Genomic DNA, 18,849 nt, shown 5'->3' with positions numbered 1-18,849 from the left:
AATATGGAATGAAATCATAGGAGGTCAAATGTGAATCCCTACTTAGGATAGCATGCCATTGATAGGAGATTTTAGGTCAGTTTTGTGTATTAAACCAAAACAAAGCTAGTCCAGAACTTGCTGAAGAATATTTATATGACAAATCAGTACCCTCTAAAGTTGACAATGAAGACAATCTAAAAGTGACTTTGAAGGAGAACAAATATAGAAGGAAATTATTACGTATTTGAAGGTTTACTTTTCTGTGTTGTTTATTTCCTTTCTAAAATACATAGATTTTTTTAAGAATCCCCCAGGAAGGTCTATAGCGAAAGAACCAAAGTCTCTTCTACAACCAATTCAATTGATCTTTTTTGTTGCAGACTTCAACATGAAAGAGACAGTAAAATCTCAGATTTACTAGTATGTTGCAGATGACATAAACCATAAATCTCAGCTGAGTCAGATGACTTGTTGAGAATATTATATATTATAGACCTGAAACGCTATTCAAATTCTAGGTACATATACTTACTCCTGCAATATGCTTATACATATATTGAATTTGCCACAATGTGTAACGGAACACTTAACTCATGAGGAAATCCTGCAACTCGCTGGCCGGAGCGAAGACTCAATAGTGACTCTATAAAGAGAAAAGGGACAGAATAAGGAATAGAGGGGCATTGAAAAACCTAGAGATGGTATGTAAGAGAGAGAAGACAGGAAGGATTAAGGGGCCCAGGAGAAGATAGAGGAGGAGACTAGAGGGCACAGAGTGCTGAGGAGAAGGAGGGAAATGGAAATGATTAGCGTGCTGCAGGAGTAAAGAAGCCTAAGAAACCCTCCAGCAGCACAAATGAGAAAGATGTTGTTTGCAAGGAGAAGCCAGAGGATGCAGAAGAATGGTGGATGCGGACTCTAGGAGCTTGTGAAATCAAGCTGCCACAGTCAAGTAGAGCTGAGCCTTGCAAGATCTTCCCACAGACACAGAGATTCACAGGCCGAAGGAAGGCAGAAGGTGATGCATCTACAGAAGAAAGAATGCTGGTTTCAACAAGTTGTTTGTGCAGCTGTGAAGAAACCAGCGTGGCAACAAATAATATTAATTTTGGGGTCCTAAAGACATTTACTTTCTTGAATTGATTTATCTCAATACCCACCCCCCACAAAAATGGTGTCAGTTTTTTTTCTGGCATCCATAAATGGAGCATATGCTCCAGCAACTGCCTGAAGGGCAGAAGAACTTGGAATGGGCCTTCAAATGTTTAATTCAGACTACTCAACAAGAAAGGAAAAACATTCAGCAAACCGTTCAAACCCAGTTTTCACAGATAAGTGAGGTTTCATAGACATAAGGTACCATTTTGGGGGAATTGGAAGTTATATTATGCTGGAATAAAAAGCCTAATGTTATGCCGTTAATTGTGCTTCAAAGGTATACAGCTGGAGAGGATCATAATTTTTTTTAACACAAACTTTGAAAGGATAACTCAAAGTGCAGTCTCGCCCACAGATAAATGGGGGCATTATCTTGCTCCAATTCTAACAATTGTGCTTCAAAGGTATACAGCTGGAGAGGATCATCATTTTTTTCAACACAAACTTTGAAAGGATAGCCCAAAGTGCAGCCTCGCCCACAGATAAATGGGGGCATTATCTTGCTCCAATTCTAACAAGGGAGTGGCAAGCAATATAAAAAAAATATGTTGTTGGGACGCTGGGTATAGATGAAAAAACCTTTAGGATCTGGTTTAGATGGGAAAAGGAGAAAATGGGGGAGTCTCCTCGGGTGATATACTATTGTATTAAGGACCTTGGGAAGAAGTGGCAGGCCATGGATGTCTTCTAAAGGTAAGATTCTGGAGAATATTTATTGTGTACAGTTTTTAGGTGACCTAAGGCCCATATTTATACTTTTCTAGCGCCACATTTGCGTAAAAAATTACACAAACGCGGCACTAAAAAAAGTATAAATATGGGCCTAAGTCCTCCCGTGTAGAAATGGGCTAAGCAACATAGTAATCCAACTTTAAGTGCTGCCATACAAATTCTCAGCTTTCTCTTGAGTGCAAGAAAACAAATGTTAAAAAGATGATCCTTCAACTTGTAAGAGAGGATTCGTCACTAGTAAAACTACTTGTATACCAGTACATTGGAGGTGAGTTTATTATCATTTTATTTTGCAGGTTTTGAAGCTGCTGTTGCTGACAGGGAGGCGAAGCTCCTCCGTCAAAGCGGTACCGCACCCAATGAGCAGAGAGCAAACAAAAAATAACCATATTTTGCTTAGTTAAACAACGGTTCTGTCAAAGGGAAATGTGTTAACGAATGTCAAAAATGTTGGTGTAAAATGTTTTCAGATCAGGCTTATTACAAAACAGTGACCATGTCTTGATTGTATCTTTAATGAGGTTGATACCCTCCTTTGATTGCCATTAATACTTTGGAGTATGACTGGCCACAGCACTATGCACTGCATATATATAATAATGGATTGACAAGTTATTCCTTAGTAGCAACCCTGTTGAAGAGTGCTACACATAGACTTAGACTAACTAAAAATAGTGATATGCTGTGTGAAAATCTGCAACACTGCATTGTGCAAAGGAGAAAAATTACGCAGTACCATATTTCCAAAGGGCCATGAGCTGATCGTCTCATGGGCAGAGCTCATGCAAAAGGGTAATTTTGCACAACACAAACTGTTGTACGATAGCCCAAAATGTATTGTATGAGAGTTGTTTTCAAGGGTCAGTCAGTCAGTAGCAACGTCATTCGATTTAAAACAAACCATATAAGTATACAGTACATTTTATCTGATATTAACACTGGAAAGCAGACAAATAAATATACGCACATTTAAAATCACAATATCATTTAAAAAAATCTAGAAACATATCAAACTTGATCGTAGACCGGGACCCTCTGTTGTCTGACACGGAAAAATCCTTAAACATACATCCTTAAAACTCCTGTTAAAAATCTAGCTACGGAAAAACAAACAGTTGGGGTTGATAAATGCTGCAGATATAAAAGGGCAAGTCTTGTCTGTCTAAAATTCTTGGCTAACAGAGGCGACCTAATAAATATCTGCTGAAGCGTATTAAATTTTGGGCAAATAAAAGTGATGTGCAACATATCAGAGGCAGGGAGTTTATCACACTTCTTAAACCAACGACCACTGGGGAGCAGCAGCTGATGGAATATGCCCAATCTAAAGTACGTCAGCAGCCGTTGATGATGGCTGGACGTAACCAGGGTGAGGCAAGGTTCCATCCCATTGACCAACTTTACCAAAAAAACACACTGCCACACAGAACACTTACAAACAGCAGACTCCTTGCAACCTGCTGCCTCCCTTGAGATGAAGGTCTGCTTTAGCCATGCAACATCTTCTTTTACTGCTCTGCCTGCATTGTAGACGATTTCAGGTCTGCTGAGCTCTTCCAAATTCTTCATAATGTAGTGTAGCCAGTAGATGTGCAACACATCATCCAGACTCAGGCAGTCCTGAATATTGAACTTATTTAGCTTCAGCTCCTCTTTCAACCAAATGTTTAACCAGAGCAAAATGGGTCAAATTTGTATATAGTCTATGATACAGCCTAGACCAAGTTCCTCATGAATGCCCTTGGAGGGGATACCCTGTGGATCACCCAAGAGACTCCTCACAAATGTATTTTCCACAACCTGTAGCTGTTCAATGGGAACATACCTCAAACAGCACAGCCATACCTGGCTACTGGTAAACATTTAGGCCCTCATTCCAACCTTCCCCCGGCTGGGGGAATCCTCCATGGCGGCGCTGCTTGCAGCGCCGCCATGGGGATTCCGACCCCCTTCCCGCCAGCCTGTTTCTGGCGGTTTTCACCGCCAGAACAGGATGGTGGGAACGGGTGTCGTTGGGCCCCTGGGGGCCCCTGCACTGCCCATGCCACTGGCATGGGCAGTGCAGGGGCCCCCTAACAGGGCCCCAGCAGGATTTTCACTGTCTGCTTTGCAGACAGTGAAAATCGCGACGGGTGCAACTGCATTCGGAGCCGGCTTCAATGTTGCAGGGGCTTTCCCGCTGGGCCGGCGTGCGCTCTTTTGGAGGGTGCCCGCCGGCCCAGCGGGAAAGTAGGAATGGCCGTCGCGGTCTTTCGGCGGCCAGATTTTGGTAATCTACAAGTGCCCACCAGGGCTCTTTTAAAACATATCCCATTCTTCCTGACCAGTGGTTTCCAGCTACAGGGTGAGTCAAGTAAGATGCCCAAGTAGGAGAAGTTCTCCACTCCAGTGATTTGCTATCCTTTTATGACACTTTTGGTGTTTTGGTATTCTCTGGGCCCATCACCATTACATGGGATTTTTCAAAATCAGTTCACAGGTCAAGACAATAAAGAACACAATAAACAAAATCTAAAAGGTGCTGAAGACCCCACGCATTGTAGGCAACCAAAATTGCACCATCTGCATTTAAGAGAGCAGGTGTTGATCCATCCCCCACTCTCAGTACATCCAGCTCATATTTAAAAAGCACTTACTCAAGCTGATATATAAAATAAAAAGAAGAAGAGCCAATATACATCTTGATGGACTCCTCTCCTCAAATTAAAATGCTCAGTACATTCACCTTAGGTTCCATATCTTATAGATGCCGCAAGACCACTGTGTAGGTCTCTCAAAAAGACAACAAGTGAAGAGTCTACCTTCATGGACCGCAGCTCTGCTGCCCAGAGCTTAGATCTATTAACTCTATAAAACGGGGAGCGCATCCATGACGGCCCAAGTGCAGAGAACCCTTTTTTAATTTGGTGTATTAATAAGTTGAGGTTTTGCTCAACCGTCCCTCTCCCTGGTCTGAATCTATACTGGATGTCAGCCAAGATGCTCATTAGTTCATCTAGTAAGACGTTGCCGGATAACCCAAATAATTATTTTGACTTCTGTGTTCACTAGAGAGATTGGTCTGTAGCAGACAGGATCAAATCTCTCCCCCTTCTTATGTATGGGCACAATCACAGAGTGTCGTTATCTAGCAGGTACAGAGCCAAGAGGTGGAGCATCTATATGCTGTGTCACAATGGGTGCCCAGAGATCCATCAGAGACTTAAACAGGCCACAAGGAACCCCATCTGGCCCAGGCATCTTTCCTGACAGTAAAGATATAATAGCTTCCCTGACTTGTTCCCACTGTATTTCCAGCTTCGGGCTGTCTGCTCTTCCATGGTTAACGGATTGGTGCCCTCATAATTGTACAAGGTTGAAAAGTGATCTGTCCAAACCTGCGCAGTAACTGTTGAAGCTTGTACTATGTCCTGCGATGAGCTAAACAGCGGGTGGTTGTCAACCCTCCAGAATGCAGCACTATACTGCAATTCACTAGCGCTATGTAGGCTCTTCCACGTTTCCTTTTCGCTATTATTCTTTCCTATCCTTCAAACAGGGGCGGCTCCTCCACAAGGGAGTAGGAGCGTTGCACCCCTTCCAGCAGCAGAAGCGGCAATGCTTTCACCACAAAGAAATAATAAACTTTATTATTCCTTCGTGGTGAAAGGGGCAGGGCATAGGGTGTTGACAGCCTAGGAGGGAGTTCACAGAGCAGTCCCCTCAGAGTGCAAGTGTGTTTGGCGGGCCATCTCATGCCGGCCAAACACACATGCGCTGTAGGCTTCTCCAGCCCGGCAACTCCCAGTCTGCCTGGGAGTGTCCTGGCTGGGCGCTCCCAGCCAATCCTGACGCCTCTCTGAGCAGTGTCAGGATTGGCGCAGGGCAGGCTGGAAGCCTGTGCCTGCAGCGCCAGCGATGAGGGACAGAGGAGCGGCAGCAACGGAGGAGGTACTTTTTTTTCTTTATTATTATTTTTTATTATTAAATGTCCCGCTCCCCCCTCTCCGCAAGCCGCACATGCCCGCCCTTTTAAATAGGAGCGAGCCGTGACTGCCTTCCATACCAGTGGTAGATGGCCCTAGCCTTTGTCACCTCTGCTCTATCAGAGGCTTTATTTTTAGGAGCTACTAGTAACTCCTTGTGGGCTCTCGAACAAGCCTTATCAAACCACTTCCTTGGGGAAGGAGGCAACACAACTTGGAGTTTTGGGGAGGGCGGTCTTGATATAGCCACGCAGAGTCAAATGCAGAGATGGTCATCTGATGCATCCGCGTCTAGGCAGGACAGAAAATCTAGCTGACTAGTGAACAACATAATAAATTAAATCCTCTAGGACAAATAAGGCCCATTTCACTCTTCTGCCCTGATCCTTAATAGTGATAGGGTTAGGGTACAGTTGGCTAAGACCCCTCTGCTTCACACCCCATTCTAAGGTGCCAAAAGATGATTGTGATCACTGTTAGTGTCCGAGTCAGTACAAAATGTTATCAGTGAAGGTAATAAGCCAGCAGAGACAAAAATGTAATCAATTATAGAACACACTCCCGGTTCTTGAAAAGTTGGTGTTCTTCCTTCAGCAATAGCATCTCTCTTATTGAGCAGATTAATCAAATTGAAATCTAAAATTAGATTATTTAAGTGATCACTCTGAGTCATGTGCTTAAGATGCACTTGGTCGCTAGTAGCAGAATCCAGATCAGACAAGTCATACAAGGGACAGTCTAAACAAGGCTGTATAATAAAGTCCCCCATCAAAATCAGCCCTGTATATTGGGAGGTACAAGAAAATTTGTCACTTAGAAACTCACTCAAATCCTTGAGGACATCTTGGTCCCCTTGGATATTGAATTATACAAATTAATTTCAGTCCTGCATCCTTAAAGTATTCAGAAAGGACAGAAGGATCCCAAGAATATCCAGTAATTTGCAAGCAATCCTCTCCAGTTTTCAATTCAGATTCAATTTAATCAACATGGCTACACCCAATCTTGATCTCCCGCGAGGGCAAGGCATTACAGTAAAAGGAAGCATAGCCATCCACAAGTAAATCACCCACTGTATCCCAAGTATCCTGGAGTCTTAGCATGTGAAAAGAGTTGATCTTCTCTTCCCACCCCACGTTGCCAATTTTTCCCTGTGTCCAAGCATCGTTCCAACTCCTCACTTTCAATTCTCTTTGTTGGCTAGAGACACCCAGGCTGTTGATGAATCAGTCTTGCAGGGCAGTCAGTCCTGATCAATAAGCCCACTTAATGGATCAAAACGTTTACTCATGAGGAGATAACATATCTTCCCAATGGGATACCGTGTTCCTAAGCAACCCCTAAGTCTCTGAACATCCTCCCCCATGGCATTGGCTGCCTCCAGTCATCGGTTTATAGAAGGAGCCTAAGGGAAGTATTGCGATTCTGTTGTTGAAGATAGTGACAGGCGGATGACTATGCAATAGAAAACCTGCCCCTACAGCATTTGAAAATATTTTGACACGCAGTCTCCTTAGGACGTTTTGGATGAGTTACCTATCCAACCCACTCTTCAAGGGACACGCTTCAATGCAAATTTAGCAATGAGCAGACACCACCAATGATTAAATGGAATAATATGTAGAATTTCATGCAAAGTATTTGTACAATGCATAGGAAAACATCGTAATTTTTCTTTTGCCCATTACTGAGCCGCTTTTCCAACATTGGCAAACCTGTGAATGTGTCAAAAAGCTACGCCTTCATAGGGGAGGTGCAACAAGAAGAAATATCTTTATTTTTACTCATTCAATCCTCTTTCTAAGTGTGTTGCATAACGCAGCACATTTAAAAAAGGAGTAAAATGCCTCTGAGAATTGTTTTTATGCAGGAATGTGAGTGCCCCTTCCTGCACAAAAATAATCTTGCCTGCAACGCCATGGTGCAAGGGTGCCTGCGTTGGCACAAGGCAGCACATTGTGCACCAGCGCAAGGAAAGGACAGGACGTAAAATACAGCTAATTTCTGCCCTTTCCATTTCACACCGCGCAGCAAGGTGGCTTGCTGCGCTGAATGAAACAATGATAAATCTGCCCCTCAATCTAGGCCATAGTGTCTCAGTTGCAGTTTTCTCAGAAAGCATTCACTATTAGATTCCTGGACTTTTATTGATTTGTTTTGTGTGACTATACACTTTTTTTGCCTTAAATTCAGGACCGAAGACGGTTCCTAGACCCTTATAGGTATGCTGTGTGTGACTATGCACTTTGCCAGTGCCTTAGAGTCCACAGTCCTTCCTCCATAGGCTTACAGGGTTAGTTTTGCTCTGGCAACCTGCACCTAAACACTCAGCGTCTGTGTTTCACTGGAAAGTACATATGTCCCTCCTAAGAACCCTAACTGACTGTCTGAAACATTGACCTTTTTCCAACTTATCTACCATTGAGGTCTGACTACTACTTCTGTCTCCTTACTCTCGTGTGGCGCGCTTCCCAAGACATGTATCTGCACTCTAGTTATTGCCCTCTTTCCCAGGGTACCTATTTTGGCCATTCATTTGCCACAGATATGAACAATTCCCTTACTCTAATCTAGGTGTGACATCACTAGTTACCCATAATAAGAAAATTACATCACAGCTGCAGTAATGATTTACTACAGCTGAGTTCTGACTTCACAATGCCTCCTATAGAGCCAAAAAGTGTGAAAAGCAGCTTATTGACAAAGATTAATTTCAACTTACAATTAAAGAAATATCTTCTTGTTCATATGTAACTTTGATACCGATTTAACAAAAGCATAAAAGCTGAACAATATTTGCTAGAAATTACAAGTTTGATGTGCATATTTTCATTGATTCCACATTCATAATACATTACGCAACAAGTAGAGATTTTCTTATTATTACGAGCAAGACACCATGACCTTGTATTATGCAAATAAATCACCCCTAATTTACATACAAGGGCACTGCAAGTTGTCTTGAATTATGTGACCTTCAAAAGGAACTCCTCAGAGGTTTGTAATTTCCTTAAATGGTAGAGCGGGAGGTAAGTTATCCCAAAATATTATGTGCAGTTGGAGTTATATTTTCCCACACTGTAGTGCAGTGGTTCCCAACCTTTTGACTTCTGTGGGCCCCCACTTTATCATTCCTGAAACACAGGTTGGGAACCACTGTTGTAGTGTATTTATTAAAGTTACTTACATTTTTTCTTTTACTCCCAGATATGAATTGCTGTGACTGTCCATTGGACAGTAGAATAATGCCTCGGTATTATTTCTCATCTAGAACCTGATTTTCCTCCATCCCTCAATATGATTGTATTGCTTTTGTAGGATAATTACAGACTCCTGGTCAGTCTGTACTCTGGGAATGCAGGTGATGCACTATCCGGTGGAAGTAACGTTGAAGAGCAGTGGTCCGCATCACTCAATGGTATGCAGTTCTGCACTCCAGACAAGGACAATGACAGATATGTCACAGGCAACTGTGCACAAGAGAACAAATGTGGCTGGTGGTTTAACAGGTACAAAGCATTAAAAAAATGTGTTCAACACTATTGAAGCATTCGCGCAGAACTACATACACATGATGGGGGTTAAAGTGAATGTGTTAACTTTTTCTGGTCAACATAAATAATGTAACTTTTTCAATACTTTTTTCATGAAGGAGTTTTGAGGAAAAAAAATGTTGTGCTGTTATATAATATTTAAATAAGAATTATACATTTCCAATCGAAAGTAATGTTTGAAAGAATAAAATAGGTCCAACAAACGATCAGAAAGTGATATTCTTGACACTTGTTCAATTCAATTGAAATGTACAGGCCTGACATCTACAATCAGTAAATACATATCAAGGTTTCAGCAAAAACAAAATGAAGGTATGTCACTCAACTTCAAAAAGGTCCAATAAACTCATTGTATTGTAAAAATCTTTCCAATCACCCAACAGAAACTTCTTTTTAGCCATCCTGTCCTTGTGATCAAATATATTGGACTTTATTTGGGTAACAGATGCGTTAGAAACTTTATAAGTAACTAATTTATGCTTCTGAGCTACCAGTAATAAGTCCCACCCCTAGAAGGTGGCTGACTCACAAAAGACCAGGGAAAAAGTTGGAGATGTGCTCTGTTCGGATTACTCCTACATTTGCAACTGATTTATGACATGTTTTAACAGTCTAAAAATTGCAGGAGTAGTCAAGACCATGTGTGTCAGCTGTAGGTACCTTTGAGTAATGAATTATGTAAGTATTTCTGTAGGAGAAATGGTATGCAGATATTAGACAGGTATATACATTAGCACCTTCAACTTTTTTGTTTTTTCATAGCGAAAATATTTGTCCTAATGAGGAATCTCCTTTCTGAGACCTCTAGGAAAGATGGACATGTTCCCCTCTCTGTTCAACGCTGAAAGCATTCTTACTTCTACCCTTGGCAGTAATACATTTCAAAGTTATGCTACCTGCAAATTGTTGATGGAGCACCCACAATCCGAAAGATAGTGGGTGTTCACTAAACCTTTACAGCAGGTATCTGCCCATTTTGCTAATTTTGTGAATGCGGAAATATCACCATACTTGCTAAATTGTTGTATTGGCAAATCCCCTATAATTTTGCCATTCCCAATTATTTGGATCTGGAATGGGATTTTGCTCTTAAATATTACATTTTTTGTGTACCTAAGTTGAACTTTGGTTGTCAGAAATGTTTATTAATTGGGTGCTAGGAGAAAGAAGCTAAATAATCTAAGCTGAATTCTCATATACCTACCATGTATCACTTGCTGTTTATCCTACTGTACATTTTTACCATATTTCCCCCATATTCTTCTAACCTAAATCATGTAGCCAAGATCACTTTTCGTGCATTATCACTTTAAACGTCTGCATTAATGAACCTTAGACTTAATTGCCTCTGTCCATTTTCTACTCATTCCTAGCACTTTGAGCACACTCATGCATAGGATTAATTGTACAGAGGAATAATGTTTGCTTTCAATGCACTGAGAGCTAAAAGCCCCCCATACCTCGTGTTGTTCTTGTGAATGAACCTGTTCAAAACTATGTTTAAGCGAGGTTATCCATATGTCTTCTCCAGCCTCATTTTGTGACAAAATGAGTTGCATACAAGAACATTCATCTTCTTCCAGGGCTTCTCTTTTATTCTACAAACTGAAGTGCCTCACTTTTTCTCAGAGCCGCTTGATATTGCATTGGTCTGCTTCTAATCGCACTGTAGTTGTACAATCACAAAACAGAATGATCAAGGTGTTTAAAAGTGTTATCTACTTATCCAGCACCTGAATATGCCTTGCGGCTTATACAGAGTTGCACCAAAACCATACGCCATTCTTAAAATATTTTCAGTGACCTCCATTTCACCTGTCTGAGGGAGGATGAAAGCCAACACTGACATGTTACTGATAATTGATATGATTACATACCCATGCATATTTGGACATTTATACAAAGACTGTGAAACTTCATGAAGTAAAACAATTAAAGATGGCAAAGTGAAATTCAATCAACTCAAACAATCTGGGATACGTGTATAAAAGTGGGAACCAAACTACCCCACTTGGTTCCAGTTACAATTTCTTCAAACCCAAGGAAGTACGTGCTCCACAGAGTACTTGAAAAATGCTGTGATCCAGAGCGGCTGGCTGTTAGGCAGCAAGCCTCCCAGAAGTGAAGGGAAATCACCTGAAGTCTGCACATCTAGCTGGAAGAGCTGTGGATCACCGTGTGACTTGGCAGCCTTTCCGACATATAGAGAAGGAAGACAAGCGTGCCCACAGGGCCTGACCGCACGAGGAAGAAGAAGCCCAGCTGCAAAGCCTCAAAGAAAGGCAGCACACAAGAGTAGAGTGTTGCAGAAGAGTATCTAGAGTTACCCAGAACCTTCATGAAAGTATCTCAGTCTCACTAACTGTTTCTACATTCAAGCAATATTTGCTGAACCACCGGCCAATGTGCCCGTTCCAGTAACAGAGAAGCAATGGACTTGTTATGATTATACCTTCTGCCCTCCGACTGGGACCCACACTATGGACCAAAGAACAGAAGCCAACCACTGGAGTGTCCTATCAGAGGAGACTTTCCCAGAGCCACTGGGCATGCTACAGGCCCTACACAAAGAGATGGAAGTGGGACTGAGCTGTAACACCCGCAATTGCATCGACTTGTTTGTGCAGCTTTTGTTACAGACAGCTGTCTAGTAAAGGAAATGCATACTCGCCTGTGGGTCACAAAAACTAGGGAAGCTGCTCATCTGCACCAAGTGAGCTGACAAATTTGCTAGACTATATTCTATTGATTTCTATGTAGATAACACCGGTAGCACCCACAGCATGCAACCTTGTTGTGTTTATCATTCTTGTGTATAGAATCTAGTCTTTCGATATGTATGTAGAAACACCCATAGCACCTGCAGCATGCAACAGTGTTGTGATTATCATTCTTGTGTATAGGAACTTGTTTTGGTGTGCTTAAAGTACCTCTCTTTTTACTGAAAAGGAAAGCACTGGGTTGGACTATGAATTATTTTGCCTATTTGACTGCTTGAGTTCTGAGTCTCTACCCCCTTCACTCCCTACTTGAGAAGCCTTTAACTGCTTGCTTTTGCTACCCTGAGAGACAAGTGCAGAAGGGATATACACAGCTCATTTTACATGCCATGGTAGGATAGATCCCAAGACACCAGAGGCGAATGCCCAGCAAGGTTGTGGCCCAGTGGCCCGTCAATGCCCTTTCATCCTTCCACCCCTGAATGGGGCATGACGTTTGGGGGAAAGTGGTAAAGGATCTGTAGATTCCAGTTCTACCTGTCTTTAACAGAACAATAAGTTCATCTTGAACACATTATTACTTACATATAGAAATGGCAAATACAAGTTTGGGGGAAGTAGGCCTTGACACGTTCTACTTGTATTAGTTAAGGGATATGTGTTTGGAGAGAGCAACGAGGCTCCCAGGAAGAAGGATAGAGAGGTTTTGTTAAGGACCAGTTAGAGAAAAATGGACAGTAGGAAAGAAGATATGATGGGTTCTGGGGAAGTTACCAGGTAAGGAGCCTAGGGAGGAAGTACTGTTGTGTCAGGCTCTCTTAGCTCCTTAGAATAGGTTTTCACCAGTGTGTCCCTGCATTTACTTTGTGATCTCCCCGAGGCAGCCTCACCACACTCCCGTTTTAAGAATACCACTATCACAAATCCCAGTCATTCCTTTGGGTGGGTTGAACCTGAGTTCCTAACCATGCAGTTAGCCCTTCAGAAAGCTAAAGCTGAAGTTAAGAAGGCCAGGGACTTTGACAGGGAAAGTTGAGAATAATTCACTTGGAACAAGAGGAATAGAGGCAGAAGAGGCATGATGAATTGGCCCAAGAGGAAAGAAAAAAGGAGAGAGAAGAGATGGAAAGGAAAAAGGTAATAGAGATGGAGAGATTGAGAGGACATAAAAAGGAGAAACTCAGGATTACAACTGAGGCAGAGATTTCTGTGGAAGGCGAGCCTCACTCCAACTCTACAGGACTTCCTGTGAAGGTTCCAAAAGAGCTTGTGCAAATGTATATGGAATCAGTGATATTTCGAAAAAGTTTGTGAGCTTTGAGATAGCTTAGAGGACGCATGCTTCCAATGGCATTTTTAAGGCAGCTGCTTTAATGAGCTGTATACTGGGAACAACTGTCACTGGGAGAATGCCAGTGGCAAATCACTTGAATTATGAGCAAATGAAGGAAGGTTTGATAAGACTGATTGAGCTGAAGCCAGCCTACAGGAAAATTCTAAGAAGGCAGTTGGCTTCAGGCGCTAAGAGTTTCTGTTTCAGCACCCAGGGTCCGGCCAGCTCACTATAGTCAAATAAGATTGGAAAGCAACTTCTGATTCATCCCTTAAAGATGTAGTGAATCATGTGAGGCCACAGAAAACTGGTTTGCAATATATGAGTCAGGCAAAGACAAAAGTTCAGTCGAGCTAAGAGCTGATGAAAGAGTGGTATGATTAGAGAGCAACACTGACCTTGTACGAGGAAGGTCAGAATATGTTGGTCCAAACTTATTGGACGCAGAAGCCACACTCAAAACCAGGAGGATGTTCCATATAAACATTCATCTCAAGATTTTACAGCAAGGATACTCGCAATGGTAGAGGAGATTTAAGGGGTCATTTAGCCCCTCCCTGACCTGTAGCACAGTGATGGACAGGATGGCATCATGCCCCAAATATGAATGACATTTCAGACTGCCTGGCAGTCAAGAAAGTACTAAATAGGATGGCATTGCACTCCATTTGGCCCAGTTTTCCCAGTCCGAACTGAGTCCAGTTAAAGAGGAAACACGTGGAATACATGATGAAAGCATAAAGAGCAAGGTTTGAAAGATTTTAGATAATTTCCCAAAATATTGTTTGCAAGAGTCATGTTGTGGCATTGCCTATTGAAATAGAGGGAATTCGAATAGGAAATGGTGTCTCTGATTGTAGACGTGCTGGCAAAACTACCAGTCAGCATGGTCACATACTGCACCCATGCTCCAAATACTGCACCCATGCTCCAAATACTGCACCCATGCTCCAAATGCTGCACCCATGCTCCAAATACTGCACCCATGCTCCAAATGCTGCACCCATGCTCCAAATACTGCACCCATGCTCCACATACTGCACCCATGCTCCAAATACTGCACCCATGCTCCAAATCTCTGGGGCAGTTCTTCTGAGTCAGTAGTAGATAGGAACGTCTCATCCTCTCTGTTGCTCCTGTTAGAGACTTACTTCGAAAAAACTTCAGCAGCTATCTTGTTCTCACAGCAGCATTGTCAGAAACAAAGACCAAGGATTAAAAGGGTAAACTGTGGAATCACCAGCGCATGGCGCCTTCAGTTGGATAAACTGTTGGTTCTGGGATCCAAAAAGCCAAGTGGGCCCACAAAAAATATATTCTAAAGAAAGAAAGAAACATTTGCAAGACTATAAACTTTACCTAAAGCACGCAGTAGAGGAGAAACGGTAATACTTTTGCAAACAACTGTACAGCTCGACAACTTGAATTTGTGTTTTGGTCCTCAAGATCAGCAGAACATTTTGGGGCATATTTACAAGAAAGCGGTGCATTATAGATGATCCTCCACTTTTCTTGCACCCCCCCCCCAATACTGGCACCTAATGTCACCATGGTAGCGATGTATTTATGGTATGGCGCACCATGGCCGTCTTTAGCGCTAGTGGTGCCCCATGCAACAGTCTTTTTTGGCACCCTCCACCCCATGACCACCTCCTCGTATTCCCTCACTACCAAGGGGCAAATGTGCCCCTCATCCCTCCATAGCCCCCCTTTCACATACATTCATTTGTTTTAAAACGCTTGTAAAGGCTGGCTTTACTAATCCACTCAGCTATCAACATAAAAATGGTTCTGTTCTTTCCAGAAGGCACTTTAACCCTCTGTGCAACTTTATGGAAAGTCAAAACTGCCACTAGACAAAACTCTGATCTCTCACTCTAGCAGGAACAGTAATCACTAGGTATCTTGACATTTTAATTGCTTCCTGAAGGCCGTACGCCCAAGGAACTTTTCAACAGGTGCTTTTAAATGGCAAGTTTCGTAAGTTATTGCTAAACACAGCGCCCAACCTGAGGTCATCACCCGGTGCAGCCGCGCCTCTCGCACCACCCTAAAGCCGTCCCTGACCATGGCAGTCGTTAGGCCAATTGTGTCACAATTTCTGATGCTATTAGGGCACTTTGCTCCACTAGCGTCAAATTTTGACGCTAGTGCAGCAAAGTGCAAGGAGGTAAATAGGTTACTATGGCTGTATCATTTTAATGCCTGTATTGAGCAGGCAGTAAAAAAAAAAATGATGCCAAAAATGGCGCAGTGAAATCTTGTAAATTTCACTGTGTCATTTTTGCGGGCATCCTAGCGCAGGAACGCCTCCCTTGCATACATTATGCCTGGCCCATAGTCCCATATTATTGGCGCTTTCCATTTCAACTGGATTTTATCTTCAGTAACAGATTGCAGGCTGGTAAGTCACTGTTTGAAGCAAAAACAACCTGAGTATTTGAGTTGGGGAGGAGATGGCTGGAAAGAATAGCATCACACTCAATTAGTTCCACTGCGACTGGCAGACACATTGAAGCAGCAGGGAGCGGAGATCAGCCAGGCGAGTTCAATGTCAGCAAGAGATGCTTCCCATGAGTCCTTGGACAACAGATAAATATTACGAGTTACTTTGTTTTGACCCTCACCATGCTGCCCTTCCCTCTTAGTTTGGTGGAAGACATGAGTATATATTTCAACGTTTGTTCTTACCCATTTACAATGCCTCTTGCACACTCTTTGATTTTGATCCACAAACAGCGACATCTGTTTGCATTGTTTTTATTCTTCCCCCATTAACATAGTTAATATATGTCTAGCTACTAGCCTATTTTTTAGATTATTTTGACACTCCTAGTGCCTACTGCCCATCACATGATTGTGGGATTCCTAGGAGGTCCCAATGTATCTACTGTTACGCTACTGGTGAGCAACAACATCTTCTCTGAGCTCTTCCCGGTAGTCATGCCCTTCGCAAAGGGCAGCCTGATCATTCTTTTTTTTTTTTTTTAAATATTTTTTTATTAACATTTTATCATTCAATAAACAGTATTATGTTTACAGCACCATCTTGTTTGCTTCGTGTTAGTGCATAACAGTGTTAATATCACTACTGTCTACATTGTTTGAATGTTCTACTTCATTAATTATTCGATAACCTTTATACTTTAAACGTATGCAAGAATGGAACAACAGTGGCGCTTCTTCTCGTATGGGTTGCCCAGTTGGCCTAGTGTAGCAGAGTCATGTTTTGCTAGCTATTATACAACACCTATAACTCGTTTCAAACATTAATTAACTTAAACTTAAACACGATGGCAAAGTAGGGGGTGGAGGCTGCTAATGCAGGGGGATGCCATTTCTTGGCTTTTCCAGTATGTATGGTGTCATTACTCATAGACTTGTTTGGTTTCAGGTGGGTGGGGCGTCTACCGGGTTCAGCCTGTCTGTTAACCAATGTCATGGGCTCGGTCCCCTGTTGTCCACCTTTTGTTCAATCTCGGCCTTTTCGTGTCTTCCCTTATCATGTCCTAGAGGGCGAGGCAACATTTCCTCCCTTCCTATGTTTATCCAGTCTCCACTCCTGTTGGAGTGTCTGCGTCCGCTGTTCTCAATATATTGTCCCAGCTTGTCATTGCTACTTCCCATTTCTGTGCTATAGGGTGGCGACGCAGTCCCCTTCCCTCCTCGCTCTTCAGGACCTGGAGTTCGGCTCTAGCCCATGTTGTAACGTCTTGTCTCCACCCAACCCGGGGGGGCCGAAACTGTGCCTTCCAGTTCCAGTGCCAGACTCAGAAATCGGGTCTCCACTCTTCCCCGCGGCAACCCATTCCCAAAGCCCATCAAACATCTGTCAGGGGTCGGAGTCAGGTTCATATTAAGGAGTCTCGATAGGTCGGACATCACCTCTTCCCACCCCAGTTGGATTTCTGGACAGGTCCATACCATGTGGTCAAAATTTGCGTCTACATTTTTACATCTGGGGCACACCCTAGGAACTCCCCCATAGATTACTGTTAGCCGATGTGGGGTGAGGTACGTTCTGTGGAGGTAATTATATTGTATATATCTCAGGCGCGTGCTGCGAGCTACGGTCCGGGGGTAAGCCAAAGCTCTGTTCCATTCCGCATCTGACGGTTCCCTACCGACTGTCCTCCCCCATCTCTCTCTCAGTGGCCGCAGGGAATCTAGTGCATCCTCAACTTGAACTCGGTATAATTTAGATATCAGATGGGACTCGTCTCCTGACGTCAATAGGAGATGCAGCACCCTGTGGGTAGCTGGTTCCGCATTGACCGTGATCCAGTGCGTTTTCAGCACATGTATCAGTTTATGATACATAAGGAACTGACCCGGGGAGACTCCACTGTCAACAAGATTAGTGAAAGACCTCAACACTCCCTCCTGAAACAGGTCTCCCACCGTTTCTATTCCTGCTCTTCTCCAGGTTCCGAGGCTCATGCCTCCCAGGTTCCTCTCACCAGCCTCGATCGTAAGTACCGCCAGGGGTAGAGCCGGAGAGTACGGGGGGACAGTGCCATCCCTTTTCACGCACCTCTTCCAACATGCTGACGCCACTTTTGTCATCAGGCTGTGCATGTGGGGATTAAGCTTCCTATTTGTCATTCGAGCTATGAACTGATTTATGTCCTCCACTACTTGGTCGGCGTATCTCTCCAGGTGACCCTTACCTGTGAGCCACCCGGCAACCCATTGCAGCTGGGATGCCAGGTAGTAGGCTTCAAAATCTGGTGCTCCTAGACCCCCCTTGTTAGTTGGCCTGCACAGTATCTGGAGCGAGGTGCGTCTACGGCCATCATCCCATATAAGTTCCCTGAGTAGGGTGTTTAGTTCACGAAACCACGCTGTTGGAATCAGAAGGGGCAGGTTAGCGAAGTAGTATAGAAGCCGGGGCAGCATGACCATTTTGGACAAATGCTACTCTGGCCATTATCGTTAATTTCAGCGACCGCCAGAACCCCACTGAGGACCTTAGAGATCGTAGAGCTCTGCCCAGGTTACCCTCGCGCAAGTCTGCCCTGTCGTGAAACACCTGTATGCCCAAATACTTAAAGGTTCGAGGGGCCCAAATCATATCCCCAGGGCATCTCGTCGGGCGTTCGCCGCCCGGAGCCATAGGGAACACGCAAGTCTTGCTACGGTTGAGGCAAAGTCCAGATATGTTCCCATAGTTCTCCAGCACTCCCAGCGCCCATGGGAGATCCTTCTCTCCGTCCCTAAGGTAGACAAGTATATCATCAGCATATAGCGAGATGATATGTTCTTGGTGTCCCCATTCCACTCCTCTACCCACGCCCTCCCGCCGCATCTGGGACGCCAGCAGCTCGATGGCCAGGGCGAATAAAAGTGGGGACAATGGGCAACCTTGTCTGGTTCCCCTGTGAATTGGGTAAGTTCCGGATACT

At 43.4% G+C, this 18,849-nt stretch overlaps 1 protein-coding gene across 1 annotated transcript in view; it reads left to right on the top strand.

Moving 5' to 3' along the window:
- The window catches only part of LOC138250515 (fibrinogen-like protein 1), a 227,151-nt gene that overhangs the window by 187,624 nt on the left and 20,678 nt on the right, over positions 1 to 18,849 (top strand). The window contains exon 7 of the mRNA XM_069205465.1: positions 9,156 to 9,346. Within this exon, the coding sequence (XP_069061566.1) occupies positions 9,156 to 9,346 (191 nt within the window). The remainder of the gene's footprint in view (positions 1 to 9,155; positions 9,347 to 18,849) is intronic.

The sequence above is a fragment of the Pleurodeles waltl genome, chromosome 8 (genome assembly GCF_031143425.1).
Source record: "Pleurodeles waltl isolate 20211129_DDA chromosome 8, aPleWal1.hap1.20221129, whole genome shotgun sequence".
NCBI classification, from domain to species: domain Eukaryota; kingdom Metazoa; phylum Chordata; class Amphibia; order Caudata; family Salamandridae; genus Pleurodeles; species Pleurodeles waltl.
This window is presented reverse-complemented; position numbering and strand designations above follow the sequence as displayed.